General features: G+C 35.1%; 3 protein-coding genes across 24 annotated transcripts in view; 2 read left to right on the forward strand and 1 right to left on the reverse strand.

Annotated features, from left to right (window-relative positions):
* Positions 1 to 5,262: 5,262 nt before the first annotated feature.
* crebzf (CREB/ATF bZIP transcription factor) lies at positions 5,263 to 8,550 on the forward strand. The gene is made up of 4 exons (XM_007236222.4): positions 5,263 to 5,416; positions 6,642 to 7,463; positions 7,661 to 7,732; positions 8,167 to 8,550. The coding sequence occupies exons 2-4, from the start codon at positions 6,697 to 6,699 to the stop codon at positions 8,225 to 8,227; spliced, it is 900 nt and encodes a 299-aa protein (XP_007236284.2). The 5' UTR covers positions 5,263 to 5,416; positions 6,642 to 6,696; the 3' UTR covers positions 8,228 to 8,550.
* Positions 8,551 to 11,032: 2,482 nt separating this feature from the next.
* tmem126a (transmembrane protein 126A) lies at positions 11,033 to 13,959 on the reverse strand. Its single transcript, XM_007236223.4, has 5 exons — positions 13,769 to 13,959; positions 12,219 to 12,330; positions 11,657 to 11,850; positions 11,468 to 11,582; positions 11,033 to 11,356 (listed from the first exon to the last, which is right to left on the reverse strand). Exons 2-5 carry the CDS (start codon positions 12,308 to 12,310, stop codon positions 11,164 to 11,166), a joined length of 594 nt encoding a protein of 197 aa, XP_007236285.3. The 5' UTR covers positions 12,311 to 12,330; positions 13,769 to 13,959; the 3' UTR covers positions 11,033 to 11,163.
* Positions 13,960 to 14,006: 47 nt separating this feature from the next.
* The window catches only part of dlg2 (discs, large homolog 2 (Drosophila)), a 440,002-nt gene continuing 435,392 nt past the window's right edge, over positions 14,007 to 18,616 (forward strand). For 7 of the 22 annotated variants that reach the window (XM_049468836.1, XM_049468844.1, XM_022681333.2 and 4 more), the window contains exon 1: positions 14,008 to 16,968. In XM_049468836.1, the coding sequence (XP_049324793.1) occupies positions 16,950 to 16,968 (19 nt within the window). In that variant the 5' untranslated portion in view covers positions 14,008 to 16,949. Of the gene's footprint in view, positions 16,969 to 18,616 lie in introns of all 22 variants that reach the window. The other 15 variants (XM_049468833.1, XM_049468837.1, XM_049468835.1 and 12 more) reach the window with 5 other exon arrangements.

The following is an 18,616-nucleotide window of genomic DNA, read 5'->3' on the forward strand; positions in this document are numbered from 1 at the left end:
CGTCACCGCGGTGCGACTAGTCTGTCCCATTTCAAAGACTCCTTCGAATGCGGCCGACGAATGCAGCCTTCTTTTTTTTTTTTTTTTTCCCTTTATTTTACAATATCAACTTACAAACAAAAACAAGGCACCAATAGTAATACAAGGCATCAGCATCACCGAGTTGAGTAACATGTGTACAAAAAAAAAAAATAAATAAAATAAAATAAAATAATAAAAAAAAAAAAAAAAAAAAAAAAATATATATATATATATATATATATATATATATATATATATATATATATATATATATATATATATATTTAGAGATTTACATCAGATCACATTTTTAATTAAAAAACAAAGTTTTTCAGCAGACTTGTTTTTAACTAAATTAAGAGACTCCAAAAAATTCTTAAGGTAATTTTTAAAATGGTATACATTAGGGTTAGTTTTAAAAAATCTACATTTATGAATGAAAAACTTTCCCAATAAAATTAAATTATTTATCAAAAATTCTGTCTTGGGGTTCTGAGAATAACTACCAAATTTGATTATTTTTGAATTCAAAGCTGGCAAATCAAATCCTTGATCGTGGAGCCTATCCCACAAACTGCACCAGAAATCTTGGATGACGTGACACTGAAAAAAAAGATGATCTAAATCCTCCTCTTCATCACTGCAGAATATGCATCCATCAGTCTCTAATTTAAATCTAGACTTTATAAAATACTTAGTCGGATAAATGTCATTTAGAATTTTAAAATGGACTTCCTTTACTTTAGGAGGAAGAGGAAAATAAATATATTTAGTTCTAATTTTATAGATTATATCAAGACCATAGTCATTAACAATATATTGCCGCTTAACCTGACCAGGATACAACTCTTTCTGTAACACTCTCCGAATGAACCTGTTAGTCATCTTTTCACTATTAAAGTCTGTATCTTCTATATAGAGTTGACTCACATCTTCTTTAACCATAGATTTAAGAACAGCTGGGAAAGCATTTATCAATTTGTTGTAACTCTTCCCATCAAAAACAACATTAAATTTCAAACAAAAGTCTTTGAACGATAACATATCCCCATTGTCATCCATAAAGTGTGATATGGCCCAAATTCCTTTCGAAAACAGGTTCTCATAAAAAACTGATTTTCTGTTCAACAAAATATATCTGTTGTTCCAGACAGGAGAATTATGTGGTGTGAAATTATGTTTATACAAGAGTTTCCAATAAAGCAGGACCTGTTGATGAAAATCTGACAGCTTGATGGGTAACTTATTATAGTCAAAATCACATCTTAAGAGAAAATCAATTCCCCCTACATTCTGAAAAACAACATTAGGAATGATACACCAGAAAGACTGTGAATCATTACAAAATGCTCTCAGCCAATTAAGTTTTAGAACACCATTCATGGAGCTGAAATCAATTACTTTAACACCACCTTCCTCATAGTTTTTAACCATATCTTCTCTTCTAATATAATGACATTTATTTTTCCATACAAAATTAAAGTACGAATGCAGCCTTCTTTTCCTCGGAAACGAAGGATGCACTGGGTGTATCCTTCGCAGCCTAGAGTATCCCAAGATTCATTGCGCGTCGGTTTATTTCAGCGCAAAAAGGGCGGAGTCAGCAGAGGAGTCAGCTGTATTATGTAGTATATGTAGTATTATGTAGTTTATAGATATATAAATACTTATAGATATTCTAAATATTATTTATATATCATGTATATTATCTAGTTTATATATATATATATATATATATATATATATATATATATATATATATATGTGTAAGCATTATTTAGTTTATATATGTAGTATCATGTTTATGTTGTTATATGTTTTTAGTTTATATAAATATAAATACATACATTTATTTACATAAACTAAATTATATATATATATATATATATATAGTTGGCAGCACTGACTGAAAGTTTATGAACATATGTGCATTAGCTGCACAGCAGTGGCCTGGTGACTTCTGTTGTTATTAGGCTTAAGGCTCCTAACTGTCATAGTAGAGTATGAAACGGTGCTCTGTTAACATTTTTCTAACTCTAACATTCTCAAATTAGCAAAACTCAAATGAGCTTCCCAACAGTGCTTAAATATGCAATTTTAGATGGAATGTTAGGTGCTCCAAGTCATTTCATATATTGTTCTGGCTACTTTAGGATGTGGCTTCTTTGAGAGATGATGGATTCTTTTTAACTCAACAGGGCAGATCAATACAGACACTAAACACTTATTTGCCCAAGATGAATATGGTTGAGAATCACTCCAGTACTATATTTATTCTTCATGTTCAAAACATTAAAGATACATTGTGTTGTAAATAAGGTTTATTTTTTGTGAACACACCAGTTAAAACATGACAATCTGAAAAAAAAAACCCAATGAACTAAACTTAAATGGACACTAGATGGCAGCGTGGAGACAGGCATCAAAAGCTTCACATCACTAAATCATTTCAGATATAATCGGTTCACCTGTGATTATGCTTAGAAAATAATTTTATTTTTTTTTTGTTGCAGGTTCAGACATTGTGGAACTTTCCGCACCAGTGAGAGCATCCGTTTTAGCTTAGTGGTAGAATTTCAACAGAATCGTTTTGGTTGACTGAATCAAACTTGTCTGTTCCTCTGTGAACAGAGAATCTCAAGAGAACTCATTGTGAAGAATAAATGCAAACAGTCTCTTCTGGGATTGTTTCAGCATCAGAGCCATCATAGCCAGAGTGATTCAAAAATGAACGGATTAATGAGGAGCATTCAAGCAAAGTAGTTAGTTTTCAGAATTTTATATACAAAACATTTTAAAAGTACAAATGATGTACTGCATACATATTTTAAACCTTTTTTTAAACTCCGTTGTAACCGCAGCTCACCAGTCAGCACAGAAAATAGTTTGCTGTATAAAAGGTCGAGTATATATGTATTTCAGAATTAAATTAATACCATAGACAAGCAGTGAACTACTATGTATGTATAAATTGTTTTTAGCCATTTATCTCCAGTCACCCCATTAATTGAGGACTCACTCGCGGGCTCCCTCTGGCGTTGTGCAGTCATTTTCCCAGTGTAGTTGTGTACTTGCACCCAGGTCCAAGTAACACGGTGTTCTATTACGAAGTCATTCCATGGAAATCAGTGTTTTGGGCTATTTATCATGAAATGGACCATTTAAAGAACTACCAGGTTCAAATGTAAAAATGTATAAGGTTTTTTTTTCTGTTTGACTATTTGCAATTAATTTTCATAATGAAATTAAACTGTAAATGTAGAAATTAGATTTTTTTTATTTACTCTTAATTACTACTTATTAGATTAGTTTGAACTCGATAGCCATTTGTAAATATAAGAACTTATTTTCCCACCTGATTAATCCAATTCTAAAACTCAAAGAAAAGAGCCTTAACACTACTTAACTACCACACTATAATGTATAAAGCCTAGGCACTACATACCCAAACCTCAACCCACCAGATCATAGAGACAAAGATACTAGTCTCAGGGGTCTCTTCACCCCCCTGGCTGGTCATGTTATAGTAATGGAAAGGCAAAAGAAATCTGGATGTAGCTGGTCGACTTATAAACCACTGTCCAACACATGTCCAACCAATCAGCACAAAGAGTTTTGTTTGGCTCAGCAAGCACACTTGTAGACTATTAGGTATTAGAGAAAAAGGGAGCTTAAAATGTGAGAAGGAGAGAAAGCACAAATGTTTAAATAAGAAGCCCCCAGCCATTATTATGGAAGCCCATTTCCGCCACCTGAAGAAAAAAAACGTCCTCAACTAAGTCATAATTATGAGATAGAAAAGTCATAATTATGGGATAGTAAGTCATAATTATGAGATAGTAAGTCATAATTATGAGATAGTAAGTCATAATTATGAGATACTAAGTCATAATTATGAGATAGTAAGTCATAATTATGAGATAGTAAGTCATAATTATGAGATACTAAGTCATAATTATGAGATAGTAAGTCATAATTATGAGATAAAAAAAGTCATAATTATGAGATAATAAGTCATATTTATGAGAGAAAAAGTCATAATTATGAGATACTAAGTCATAATTATGAGATAGAAAGTCATAATTATGAGATAGAAAGTCATAATTATGAGATACTAAGTCATAATTATGAGATGACTTTTTATCTCATAAATATGACTTACTATCTCATAATTATTACTTTTTTATCTCATAATTATGCCTTACTATCTCATAATTATGACTTTTTTATCTCATAATTATGACTTACTATCTCATAATTATGACTTACTATCCCATAATTATGACTTTTCTGTCTCATAATTATGACTTAGTTGAGGACGTTTTTTTTTCTTCAGGTGGCGGAAATGGGCTTCCATACATTATGGTCTACTGCTTTAAAAAGTTTTAAATTAACAGGTAGTAAAGGCAAAACGAGGTTTCATTTACCAGTGCCCCAAAGGTTCACCAAAAGGTTCATTACCCGAAGCCTCATTGAATCGTTCTCAACAGTGGCACCTGCTGGGCAAAGGGTTATATCACAGATTAAATGAATCCTGGGCCAGAGTCCTTGAACGCCTGTGTATAAAACAAAATATTTTTGCCACTCTGTCTTATTGAATATAAAAATATGTTTTGCATGGAAATACTATTAGTTAAGTGTTGTAGACTGACACTGAATACAATAATGCTTATGAAACGGAAAGTGAAGGAAAAATAAACTGCAGCAGAGCAGTATGGGGAAAGGGACAAATATAGCATTATATTATATATAACATCTCCATAGCCTTAGAGAATACCCTTTCAAATGGCACTATGCACAGGCTCTCAATGAAGCGGTGTTCTGTCAAGTTGTGCTACCCATCGACATGTGCTTCTCCACACCAGTGCGCACGCGCGGATCTACATTTTTTATTTTTTAATGTTAATTTTGTTCTACTTGGATGTATTAAATAACCAGAGCACCTTGCCATTTTTGTTTGAGTGTTAGGAATGTGTCAATGACAGTTTAGAATAATAACAGTAAAAATAAGTGAGCGATGAAAAAATACGGATTATAATCACACCTAATAACCCTAAACTGTATCCTGATATATTGATTGAGTCTTTCCAAATATACTATTTAGAGCATTTTCAAATATGGGACCTTTTCTGCCATCTTCACGTTTAAATATGAACTAGGGTAGCACGATTTCACGGGGTAGCACAACTCGGCAGAACACGGGCTCTGCTCACACGTCGTCCAAATCCTGCGAGAAGTGAAGTTCTCGCGCCGTTTTGTTTTTTGCGTTCCCGCTACGTTGACTTTGTGGAGCTGCTCCGGAGAGACGCACGAAACTTTACCCTCAGAACAGACTTCGTTATTTACCGCATTTGGCGAGCTGCAGGCTGATGTGCGGTTAACTGAAACACGCACGGTAAGTCTGACTTTAATAATAATGGCGAAGAAGCGCAGTGTTGTTTATTTAACGAAACCTACTGCGTGTTACGGAAAAGTGCTGTATCATTCGGATCATGGCGCTGAGCGCGCGGCCTACACAGCCTGCTAAACTCGTGTAGCTTTTAGCTAGGCTAACAGGACGAATGTTTTAAATAATTTCGTGTAAAGTTCCGTTTTCTGTAGGTATAGACTGATGTTTCGATTTCTGGATTATGAATTACGATAGTTTAAATGTTTTTTGTAGGTTTCAGGTGTTTAGCTCTAGTATTGGGCTGGTCATTTAAACGTTAGCTTAGCTTGCTATAAATGGCTATGTGCGCTAACCTAACGTTGTCTGACGAGCTGTTTGGCGCGCTGGATGTGTTGTTCAACTTATGTAGCCTTAAAACTAAAAAGTACTCAAATATGGTTAGTCATCTCTTCTGCAGTTAACGTTAATATACGGCTCTTATTAATTTTATGTTATCAAAATGTTGGTCGTCTTCAGTTACTATTTTTCTGGTAACAAATTTTGACCAGTTGAAAAAGGCCCGGTTTTCGCTGGCTGGTTAACCTATTATAGCTACTGTAACTAGCTAGCTAAAAACTGTTTTGCTACTTATATAAATATAAAATATTCCGATATTGTAGGATGTTTTTGCAATAGTGGTATTCTAAACGAGTTCATAAAACACCTTTCTTTACATTAATTTCAAGAATGTACTACTGCAACAAAATAAATGTTTTTATTTGTTTTCTATTGTCAATTTTTGCCGATCATATTGCGTATGATACAATATGGCACAATTCTACTCTCATTTAAGATGTTAGGTCTGAAATATATAGGTTACATTACTCTAGCTCTTTTAATCAGATCTTCGTTCTGACTAGACGTGTTAAGACGTCATATTGTTAATATAGCTGTAGCTTAATATAGCTCGTTTGTTAGCTACCGTTATTTTGCATTTAATCTTGCTACCTTATCTAGCTATATCTTAGTTATTGATTTACTAGTAAACATTATAGTAGGATTGTAGTTTTATTTTTGTCCACAGTGCACAATGTACTGGTATAAAAGTAATGCTACTAGTAAAATTGTGCATTTCAGTTATGTGTTTTTTGCCAAAATTGTAGGCTAAGACAATTTGCCATAAGTAACTCTAGTTATAAAGTTATAACTAACTTTTTTTTTTTTTTTTTCTTTTCTTTTTTTTTTTTTACAGATTGTCTGTCCTCCTTCAGTGGAGAGGGCAAGTAGCTACAACTCACAAAGCAACGATGATCACCAGAAAAAGAGGAAGAGTTGTCAGTAACAGCACAGACACCTCATTTTCAAGTCCTCTGAGGGAATTTGACCATATTGTAAAAGTCACATCTGAAAGTGGCACAAGTGTACAAACCTCTCCAGAAAGTGATTCAAATGACTGGGGACTGGATGACCTGTTAAACTCAGATTTCAACTGGGCTTTAGACAACGATGATCTTGTGGCATTTCCAGACGTCGGATTGCAAGATCCCATTCTAAGTGCTGACAACACTACGGAGCAGACTTCTAACGTGCCCAATTCCCAAGTCAGAGGTTCAGCGCACAGGCAGAAACTGCAAGATGCCCCTGGTGGAGTCAACAAGAATGCCATGGCAGCAAGAATGAATCGTCTAAAGAAGAAACAGTATCTGCATGGTTTGGAGCAGCGTGTGGGATCATTAACGTCAGAGAACCGACTTCTGAAGCAGGAGAACAGCAACCTTAACAAGCGAGTGGAAGAATTGGAGAATGAGACTAGGTACTTAAGAGCTGTGTTGGCCAATGAAAGTATGTTGGCTCAGCTGTTGTCCAGATTAAGCGGTGTGAACGGCATGAAATTCTCTACCTCGCTTTTCCAGGAGGCCAATGAGAACGACCACGATTATGCCATGCCAAGGAAGAGAGTGAAGGTGGACGACAAAGATGCAGCAGGCGGTATCTGTCTGCACGTGGACAAAGACCATGTCTCTGTGGAATTCTGCACTAAATGTGCAGAGAGTGCAAGCTCTTCACATAAAATGTAGGGTCAAGTATCTTACTTTTTTCAGCATTTGCTGAGACTGAACTAAATACATGATGTAATGAACATCAAAGGGACATCACAACAGTAATTGTCAAATGTTGAGTTAGCAGATTGAATAAGGACACTTAAATTGCATGTATACATTAAATCTAAGATCTGCTTTTAATGCAAGTTACTGCTAAACTTGTTGACAGTTTTCTTCCAGGTGCTTGGTCTGCCCTGCGGGATGAGTGGGTCTCAGAACACCATGACCACCTGAATCCATGGTAAGGATCAAGATCTTGAAGACTGCTCAGAAATCAATCTCTCCTTTGATGTTCTGAAGTGATCTCTGCCAGTTCACGGCACTAAATGAACTTGTAAATAGACTTTTTTTTTTAACATGATGGAGAGAAAGTTTTGTCTTTGTTTTGTCAATTTTGGGAAAATGCATAGGATGGTAGATTCTTTGAGTTTAAACTATAGAGGGCAAATTAGTAATTGTTGAAAAATGTTTTCAAATTATGTAAAAAAGTGAGGTTTCACAAAGGGTGTTTTAGACAGAAGCAGTTACAATCGGCAGTGTAGCCGAATGATTACGTCAGAGTAGTTTGTTCACACTTTGTTGAAAAGGAAAGAAAAAAAAAACCCTTTGTGAAATGTCACTATTTTTTTGGAGGATGTTTTTCATGTAGCCCCCTTATTTTTCTTTATGCTAAAGTGGATTTGCTGTGGGGAAAGCTGAAGAATCGGGACCAGCAGCTTGCATCATGGCCTTCTAAATTTAAAAAGGTAGTACAAAGGAGTGTAAGTTCAAGCTTTTACTGGTATTTTCATTACACTGCAGTCAGTTTAATATGTAGATCTATTCCATTCTTTATAATTAAGCCACATTTTATGTATCTGTGTAACAATACAGCAAACATGATTGTACAGTTACTGTAACAGAAGTATTTCAGCTTTATCATAAAGCAAAAAAAATGTTGAGAAAGGTTGTCCTTTTGTGTTTTGTTAAGAGATGCATTGTGTGAGTGTTTAGAATCCAAAGACTGTTCAGGAGAAACATGATTATCAGTATCTGGAAATAAATAATATTTTTATCAAATCTTTTGGGTAATGTATATTGCTTTGTTAACCATTCTCCTCTTCTCTTTTCAAACAGCAGTTTCTTCATTCTCTGCCAGTGTCTAATCCCCCCTCTTTTCTAAGTGGATAAAGAGTGGTAATGCGTCTGCCTTATTTCAGAAACTAATACTCCTGAAATACTGCGGTGGTTAAAGTTTTGCTAACCCTTTACAGTTTTTTTATAGATTTGCTTACATTTCGGGTAAAAGAGAGATTGGATAAAAGTAAATGAAGCAAGTCAAATTAAATTAGACAGCAATATAATACTTTCTCATTTATTTATTGAGAAAAGTCGTCCAATATTATAGTTGTTAGTGGCAAGAGAGATATTTTGTATGACCCTTGTGTGCAGCAGTAACAGCTTCTACACATTTCCAGTAACATTCCATCACACCGCCAAGAATAAATTTTTTGCTTTTTTTCTTTGTAACTGCTCCATCTGTAATGTTAGTTTTTCTTTTTTCCCCATGAGCTGTTGCTTCAGAATTTTAAATGAATTTTTTATTTGATTAAGGTTAGGAGATTGACCTGGCAATTCTAAAACAAACACTTATTCTTGAAACTTTCTTTGGCCAAATGACTAATAGTTTTTATTAAAGCTGTCCCACCCAGAAGCTTTCAGTCAAAATGTTTTATTTAATATAATGTTATTTATAAACTATTTAAAAGTGCATGCTTGCGTATTTGAGTAGTAAGAGCAGATTTTTTTATTTATTTATTTATTTTGCAAATATTAAACTCAATAGTTCATTGATCTTTCAAGTTATCTATTTTGGTCAGTTGTCGATTGTTGTAACAATCAGTTATAAACAAATGCAGCACATTTGGGTTTTAATATTAGCAGTATATAAGACCATTGTTATAATATTTTATTGGCTGCACATATCAAGCAAGTCAAAGTACATTATCGTTTATTTCTTTATTATACTAATTCATTTTTCTCTGCTGTTCTAACTGGGAAAAAATAAGAGTAAGGTTTGTTAGTCATCCAGTCACCAGTACTCTTACACAGTAAGACTATACGTACTCGTTGTAAAAGCGCAGTTCCCGCCGTTGCCCAGGAAGTGGCGCCGTTTTTAATTTTATGGGAATTGAGCGCTTGAGTTTTAAAGCCAGTGACCTTAAAACTCCTCATTTGATTGACATCATGATCCACCACCCACAATAACTGGTGTAATTTGGACCAGCCTCCACTTGTGGTGTTGCTAGCTAGCTGATTGAGTTTTTTGTGTCTGAAGAACACACAAATCAAACAAATATTCTTTGACACGTGACACACTTTTGCAGCTTATGCATTATTTTTCTCAATAAATAAATGATCAAGTCAAACATTTCTAGCTCTTGTTTAAAATGGTTCTCTTTATCTACTTTTATACATTTCAGATTTATAAATCTTAAAGGATTCACAAACACCCCTGTATTGCTGTGTGTTGTGCAGTTAAGGAAGGAGAAACCTTGCGTATGGAATGTGTGTGCTTCAGTCACAGTGGAAGTAACAAAATAACCTATTTTTGTACTACAGGTTGGTTTCTTCTTGTTCCTAACGGTAACCTACAGGTTTCTAAGCCTCAGCCGCTGTAGTGATTGCCCCAACCCTTAAGTGGTACATTTTAAATTCTTTGTATCTGTTTACAGTTTGACCAATGGGCAATTTTGGACAAAACATCTTTGACTGGCCATTCGAAAGTGTAGTTGTTAATTCAGAGTTAGGTGCCATTTATTATTTCCCCCCTGCATTAAAAGTTACTTACTTTTAAGAATTAAAATGACTTGCTTTTAGTCTTCTTTTTCAATAACGACACAATAAAGTTTAAGGTTTATGGTGTGTTATCCATGTACTACATTGCATTTTCCATTCTAGAGAATCTTTAAAAATGACTGTATTCTTATGGGATTTTTATCTACAAGTAGAATTACATTATTATTTACATAATTCTCTATTTATGTAGCTTTAATTATATTTGATGTAAAAAAGGTTTTGAACTTTGTATAGGATGTGCTCTGAATCAACTTTGTTTAATTTGAATATTTAGAAATACTGAGAAAGTTCACTTTATTGTGTAACCGAAATCTATTTTTCATTCTCTGAGGTACTGAAAAGTCATTCAATATAAATACACTTAAACATTTGCACCACTTTTTTTAAGTGTACCATATTTGTTCATAAAATGTTCTCTAAACAAACAGATATTGAATGAAAAGTAACCGAGGAAATAAAGATTACAGGCCACAGTTGTGCAGCTGCTTTAAGCTTTGATTGCATCAGCAGATCACTAGTAATTCTACAGCCACCAGTCACAAAATGTACTATTAGCCTTTCTCTTTGTGGGTATGGTGGCCAATCCTCATTTCCATCTCTGAAGATTATCATTATGCTTAATGTATTATGTAGGACAGAGAAAGTACTATTTGTTGGAACTTTTTTAATGGAATATGATATCAAAAACCAGCAATCAGCAAACAAAAAAAGTAATTACAACCATGAACTATTGTGTACACTTTTAGTATACATTTTAAGGTCTGTTTACCAGACTGATTAAAGCTTGCCTTTGAGAAGATTCCATTGGCAGTAGATTAGAGACCAGGTTTTGGCTTAATCATGAAGCTCCTCATCCAGAGGTATTTTTAGAAGCTTCAGATAGCTGTCAAAATTTTTTGAACTCAAGTAAAGACCAAACAGAGTCTGAAGTATCAGTACAGCATACATTTTCCTCACAATGGGTGTGGTCAGGTTTTTCCAGAAGACTATTATGTTTCCCTTTTCAGGCATTGGACTGCTTTTGTACCTGAAAGCACAATCAAAAAATATTTTAAGTAAGTGTTACAGCATTAATGTTGGCTTCATATTTAAAGTGCTGCTGCAAAAATACAGACTGTAGTAGAGACCAAACACATACCTGGATGCAAGCCCAGCGTTCACAGGTAATGCCAACAAAATGGGGTAAACACCACCACCAACTACACCCACCAGAGCCCCTCTAATGAGGACACAAGTTGGACAGTTTAAGTCTCCTGTAACAATGAAAGCAGTGTATTAAAAAAAACCACTATAATATGGTTTCAAATTCTATATATAGATTTTTTACCTGCTAACAAAGGATTGCTGACTGTTGCGTTGTATAGTGCCACAGTTGTTAGAAAAGGTATAACGGCCATAGGAATACTTGAAGTGACTTGTCCTTGGGAGACGTTAAGTGCACGCCGATAAAGACTATTTGCAATCAAACCAGCAAGGCCAGCGTTACCACCAAGATAGAATGGGCCATATAGAAACAGTTTCCTGATGAAAAAAAATGCAAAGTGAATATTAACACTGCAAAGAAAAAAACTAAAGACATTCTTTGTTCATTTAAAATGGTGAATGGGCCCATAAAATTGTTGTCTTTGTATGGCACCTATATAATAATTTATAATATTGTGGCAAATTATTTTTGACTAAATAATGGCAAACATTTGCTTCATATTTTTAACAGTGATTTTTTATTTTTTACCCAGTTTGTTATTTTTAAGTAAACAAGCACATGTCCATATGTACAATAAATTGATAACGCGATTAATTTGACAGACTCACTATTAAGTAAAATGACCTTTTATGAATTCACTTAATTTAACAGCTAAAGCAGCATGATATTTCAGGTCTCTAGCTACCTGTCAAATTCCGGCAGCTTTTCAAATTTTTTGGCGATCATTTCCATTATGGAACATCTGGGGACCAGCTGGTATTGACCTGTGTCTGACATTTTGTCTGTGTCTTTGTGTTCTGTGGAACAAAAAAGAGAAGGGAAGAAATAAGCTACTTGGCAACATATGAGCAAACATTGAACACACACACACGATATAAACTATTAGTATAAAAGCAATGGGAAGCCGTTTTAAAATAAAATGTTAACAATAATACAGGTAAACTTATAAAAAAAATCGTGATATATCTGTAATGTAATATTGACTAGTCATGTTTTCTATCGATTTACAATTAAAATTCACTCTTTTACATACAGTTACATGTTTACCAGTACAATTTTTAGTAACATAACTTTTTTTATTCTCTAGTTCCCAAAATCAACAGATCCATTAATATATTTGTCTAGTAAAAATAATAATTCAAAGTATCTCAAAATGGGTACGAATACACAATCCCCTGACCTAAACCGAACTGAGATGGTGATTTGGGATGAACTGGAGCTTCACAGCGTAAAAGAAAAAGCAGCAACTGCTGTTCAGCACCTCCAGGAACTCCTTTAAGACGCTGAGAAAGTATTGCAGGTGACCTACCTCATGAAGACTGAGATTAAAATACCAAGAGATCCACATCTGACATCAAAGCCTAATGGGGTTACGTGCACTAAGCTTTTGCCTTTAATAACATTTTTTGCCCTTACATTACTTTTACTATTATAATTTAAGTCGTTTTGAAACCAGTATTTTTACTTGAGTAAAAAGTTCCACAGAAGTATTTCAAACCCTAGTAGCTATACTTCTACCTAAATAATGAATGTAAATACTTTTGACGCCTTTGAGCCCCACAAATATTAATAATAACAATAGTATTAACAATTAGTGTTATTATTATAAAGTTTATTATAACGTTTTTTTTGTTATAAAATCTATACCTGGATTTAACTAAGCAAATTATCTGGGGTAGACAAGGTTATTCAATCAATGGATTTTTTTCTTCCCTGATGGCACGCTCATATTTCAAGATGACAATGCCAGGATTTATCAGGCTGGAATTATGAAAGAGGAACACATGGATTGGCCGCCACAGAGTCTAAACCTTAACTCCATTATGAATATTTGGGATGTGCTGGACAAAAAATAACGTAACACTGGATTTAAATAAATCTTGTGACATTGCAGAAGCGAATCAAAAACAAATCAAAGCTAAAAGCGGTCCAACAACGTTTTGCAAAGTGTAACTTACTTTAGAGTCTTCCAAGTAAGTTAGCTAAGCAGAAAAAAAGAGTTTGTACTGATAAAAACAAACCTAAAGTACATTACACAGATACTGGATTGTGACTACTTGTACACAAACTATAAAAACGCTTATCATAAATGCAACCTAAACAAATGACCTACAACAGAGGCGAGAACGCAGCGTAGTTACAGACACCAAAAACACTGCACAGGTTCCGCCTTAAACTCGTCTCCTTTACAAAAAAACACCGTGATATGATTCGTTATACTCTCACTAAACCTACCTTGCAGTTTCTTCACAACGTAAAGGTCTGTAAAGCTCGCTGTAACCCTCCTTTCCCTCAATACCCCGCTGATAAACACGACCAGAGCGCAGCCATGTCTAACCACATGTTCCCGTGAACCTTCACCCTGCGAGACTCAGGAACGGAAAGGATGCGTGTGATTGGTCAATTTTTGCACAAGCAAGTGGAATGGCCACAGATCATTGGAGGTTGCTTCTGTCAATCAGGTCGGGCGTGTTGCGGCCCACCCTCCGGTTGCTAAGGCGAAACTGCTGTTGCTGCTGCTGCTGAAGCTGCTGCACTCGCCGTAGCTCCAGAGTCTCACAGCAGCCTGCACAGGGATAGATGATGCCCTGCAGCCACAGACAGACAGCAGTGTGAGGGGACTCGGCTGAAGTGAATCTCAGTCAGCGGACGTTTTCAGAGTGGTTTGTTTGTGAGAACTGCTCGGAATGACTTGAATTGAGGAGCGTTTTTGGAGAGCAGAGGGCCACGCGTCTTCACTCCGCTAGAGCATCAACTTGCAGGTGTTTTCCGACAGGCGTCGCACCGACAAGCTCGCTGAATTAGCCAGGAACAGCAAAAATGCGTGAATAATTCAGCTTTTGGGATACAGATTTAGGCTTTAAGCTCTTTTTACTCCTCGCTCGATGCAGTACTTTGGGTGTTTTAACTTGGGAACCCACTGTTTTTGTCCTGTGTTAGCTATAATGCTTAACTATACTGCTGTTATCTGACATTATCTGAAATTAGCCTGCTCTCTACATCTCTCTATACATAAACACTCAGAATGAAGGCTATAGTGAATTTGGAGTGTCCACAGAGGCTGTGAGTAAAGTCTACTCTGATACATTTCTTTAAAAAATACAGGGTTGGCTTCTTTTCTTTGATCACAAAAAATATTTTGTTATTGCTGCTTGTTAATAGTTTATATTGGGGCTGCAACTGATGATTATTTTGGTACTGGACTATTTTGGTACTGGACTATTCTATTCTACTAGTCGATTAGTCAACGATTATTTCTGCCATGTTCTCCACCTCTAAGAACAATGGAAACAGCTGGATATGATTTAAAATACATTTAAATGTTTAGATATTTAGTGAGTAAATATGTAATCTGTTGTGTTTGGATACTTTTGGAGTTGAGTATAAACTGTGTGAGTCAGACATTTACCCATCTCCCATTGCCTTTCTGTCCCTAGCAGTTTGTGTAATGCAGGACTGTTACAAATGAACAATTAGTCAACAATGAAATTTATAGTCGACAAATTTAATTAATCGACATTGTCGCTCATATCGACTAATCGTTGCAGCCCTAGTTTGGATTAGCCAGCTAAATAAATAACTAACCTATATAGCTAGCTACTATAAGCCATGTGGCCAATGGTTTATGCCTTTACATTTTTCAGTTAATTATAGTTTGCTGTTTATTAGCTAGTTAGCTAACCTAGCTAACTAAATAACCTAGTTAGATAGAGCTGGGTTATTTAGTAGATCAGCAATTTGTAGTAGTCAAACACCTAGACAAACAAAGTCAGCTGTTATTGCTGTTTATTAATTATTTGGGGTTATTGTAGCCAGCTTACTAACTAAAAAGGTCTTGACATTCAGTAGTAGTTAGTTAATTGTTTGCAGAATATTAGTTAGCTAGCTAACTAGTTAACTTAGCTTGGTTATTTTTCAAATTTAGCAAATTGTGTAGTTAAACTAGACAAACAAATAGACAAATATTAGTTAGCTAGCTAGTATATGAAATTTACTTTGCTGACCAACAAGAAACTTGTGTGCTTTAACTAGCTTTATATAGCTAAAATAGTATATTTATATATTTTTACCATGTAGAAACATAGCCCTGTATGTCACGTTGTTTCAGATATCTGTTATAGTAATCTTCTTATGTAGCTAATCAACTAGAAGTCTTTAGTAAACTTTACATTTTAAACTTTACATTAAAAAGAACTCAATAAGAGGTACAGAAAAAATACTATTTCTATTAGTTATTACAGATCATTTTCATAAATCCATTTTCTAATCCCAAAATAATGTCATGCAAATAAGTACAATAATATCAGTAAATAATAAAGGATATTATTGTCATTTTAGGACCCTTTAATGAATCTGCTAATAATAACATAATAATAACAATGCTATTCCACTCTTTAAAAGTTCAAAGAACTTTGGATTTGCATTTCATTAATAATATTCAGACATTTGAATGAAATTGGAATTAGGATATAAAATGCTTAAATATACAAAATAGCAAAACACAGGCTTATTCACACTGAAAGCTGCGATATTGCAATGTGCAGTATTGAGGTCAGCAAAGGTTATGTTCATGTATTATACTAAAGTTGTCAGTTAAAATGTCTTAAATCAAATAAAACATGTAGAAAAAATGACTCCAACATGTCCTGATCTCCCTGCACTTGGAGTTAGTGTTTAGCTAATGTTGCTTTCAATTGTGACTACTTTCCATTTTAAATGTCTTTTCATTATGTGCTATAATGCATGTATGACCGAGGAGGTGTTGGACTCTTGTCTGCCTTAAAAATTACAGACATTTTGCGAAGCAAAGAAAAACCAGAGGCCTTGTGGATGTTTGTTGGAGATTATGAAAGAATGAAAGAGTACTGTTTAAAAGCTGAAGTGCTATAAACAAAATACAACACAAAAAAAAAAAACAGCAAATTAAACAAAGGAACGAGCACTTTGCCCAACACGTGGTGAAAGCTGGCAGTGTGACACTCTACTATGCCTTTACCAAGTCCACCCCAGTTGCGGGTTGGAAACACAATGGTCTGTTTTCCTTAATCAAGTATGCTTCACTTTCACACACTGACTCACACACATGCAAGCACACACACACACACACACACAGGTGGATCGTCCTGCATATCGGATTATGAGTTCCTTTTGCTCAAAGCTGATACTCAGCAGTCATGTGGAGCCCTTGTCTGAGCCACCTGAGGTTGCTTTTCTAAGCCTCGTCCACTGCTGTTATGACGGCTCCTCTGCTTTGGCCCCTTGGATTTTGATGCTGCAAGCTGGCGCTGGAGAGCTAAATGGCCAGTAAGACACGGATTTAGCAGTTTTACAGGACATTTTTTTCCTCCCGGAGAATCTTAGATGAAGCGGGATTGTTTGCGTGTTGGCAGTCCCACACGGATTTAGAGAAGCAAGAATGCCTTTAAGAAAAAGAGGTGAGGGTCTCTTGTTACTGGGTTGCTTTTACTCAACTTCGGGTCTTAATGCTATGGATCCCTTTTTAAATATTATCTGTCAAAAATGAAAAACGTTAAATTGATGTCATTAACATTTCCTAGACCTTAAAGCACATTTGTAAAGCACATTTGTGGAATGTTTAGTTGGTTGGGCAAGATAACGGTATTTATTGTACATCAATGAGCATATCTTGGACATCAAAATGCACTAAATATCCAAATGTTTTGACTCTCCTTGTCATAAATGCATTCATCTACTTCAAGTTACACCCATTGCTGACACATATGTGCAAATGCACACATACTGTACACACACATCTTGTCCAGTTTCTGTAGAGAAGAAGTGCAAATCAAATGGCAGATAGGTGATAGGGTGATGGGGAAGGAATTGGGTGATGATCATTCAACATCTTGACCTCACTAATGTTCTTGTTTCTCTTGTCATTGACTGCTATCAGATCTTCAGAGTAATACTCTAAAATCAAGTAAAAGCGCTTTCTTGGACAGTGAGAACAGTTACTCCAACAAACCCTTTTTTTTAAACCCTTGATTTTGTAAAAAAAAAAAAAAAAAAAAAAAAAAAACAGTGAATGAGCAGGTGTTCCAATACTTTCGACCATATAGTGTATCATCAGTACTTCAGTAATAGGGAATAATTGTACTGTAGAGCAATTATGGGACTCATAATTACATTTATGTGATACACATGCAGTAATGGAGTTCATAAATTAATTATAGGCTACAGTCTAGTTAGTATAGTTAGAATAAATGGATTGAAACATGGAATGTGTTGCTGTGTGTCCTCAGATGGTCTCAGTTATGCTGCACTTATGTCGCAGACTAACATGCAACACACTTTACTGCTTGTCAGGTTTCAGTTGGGTGATGAACTCCTTGTCTCAAATATCAGGACTGCATTTGTTATAGTTAAAGGAAGAGAAAATGGAAATCTCTATGAGCTTCCATGATGGGCCCATACACAATAAAAAGTTTTATTTTTTTTTTTGCAACCATCTAAAATGTAGAAAAACTGCTTAGAGCCTCGAAGATCTGACAAAATCATGCTACCAAGCTGTCCACAGTCAACACAAATCATGTCTAAAATGTACTAATATGCTGCTTCTTTGATTATCTGAAAGCATATCTGTTCAATATATGCCTGCATGACCCAGATAGCAAAAATCACTTATACCACATGCTGAGCTGCATCAGCCCGGCTCCAGTTCAAATCTAGGCCCAGTTCTGGCTCAAATACTCACATGGCTCTCATTGTGTGCCAGCACCCCAGGTTGCCAAGTAAAATACAGTAATAGGCCCATATGCCAACACCCCAGTTGCTGAGTGTAATATAGGAATCGCCCTGAGCTGCTTTTACCAACAGACCAGTTGCAGAGTATAATATGGGATTGTCCTGAGCTTCGTTTGTCAACTCTTTTGTTGATGAGTATAAACATTATTAGAACCAATCCCAATGGCTTGTGCTGATCAGCCAAGCTTGGGGCAATTCTTAATGCTATCTGGACACATTTTCTGGAGTATTTAATGCCATTTTAAAAATGTTAATGCCCGAAGAAAGGATTATTTTGATTCTGCCAAAGTCTGACAAAATGCTTCTATGAATATTATT

Source organism: Astyanax mexicanus, chromosome 20 (genome assembly GCF_023375975.1).
Source record: "Astyanax mexicanus isolate ESR-SI-001 chromosome 20, AstMex3_surface, whole genome shotgun sequence".
NCBI lineage: Eukaryota > Metazoa > Chordata > Actinopteri > Characiformes > Acestrorhamphidae > Astyanax > Astyanax mexicanus.

Excerpts from the sequence above, each read along its gene's own strand:
- tmem126a (XM_007236223.4), bottom strand. The coding sequence starts at position 12,310 with ATGTCAGACACAGGTCAATACCAGCTGGTCCCCAGATGTTCCATAATG. Across the intron at positions 11,851-12,218 it reads AAGCTGCCGGAATTTGACAG|GAAACTGTTTCTATATGGCC; the intron begins GTAGCTAGAGAC and ends TTTTTTCATCAG. Across the intron at positions 11,583-11,656 it reads CAGCAATCCTTTGTTAGCAG|GAGACTTAAACTGTCCAACT; the intron begins GTAAAAAATCTA and ends TCATTGTTACAG.
- crebzf (XM_007236222.4), top strand. The coding sequence starts at position 6,697 with ATGATCACCAGAAAAAGAGGAAGAGTTGTCAGTAACAGCACAGACACC. Across the intron at positions 7,464-7,660 it reads GCAAGCTCTTCACATAAAAT|TTTTCTTCCAGGTGCTTGGT; the intron begins GTAGGGTCAAGT and ends ACTTGTTGACAG. Across the intron at positions 7,733-8,166 it reads CATGACCACCTGAATCCATG|TGGATTTGCTGTGGGGAAAG; the intron begins GTAAGGATCAAG and ends TTTATGCTAAAG.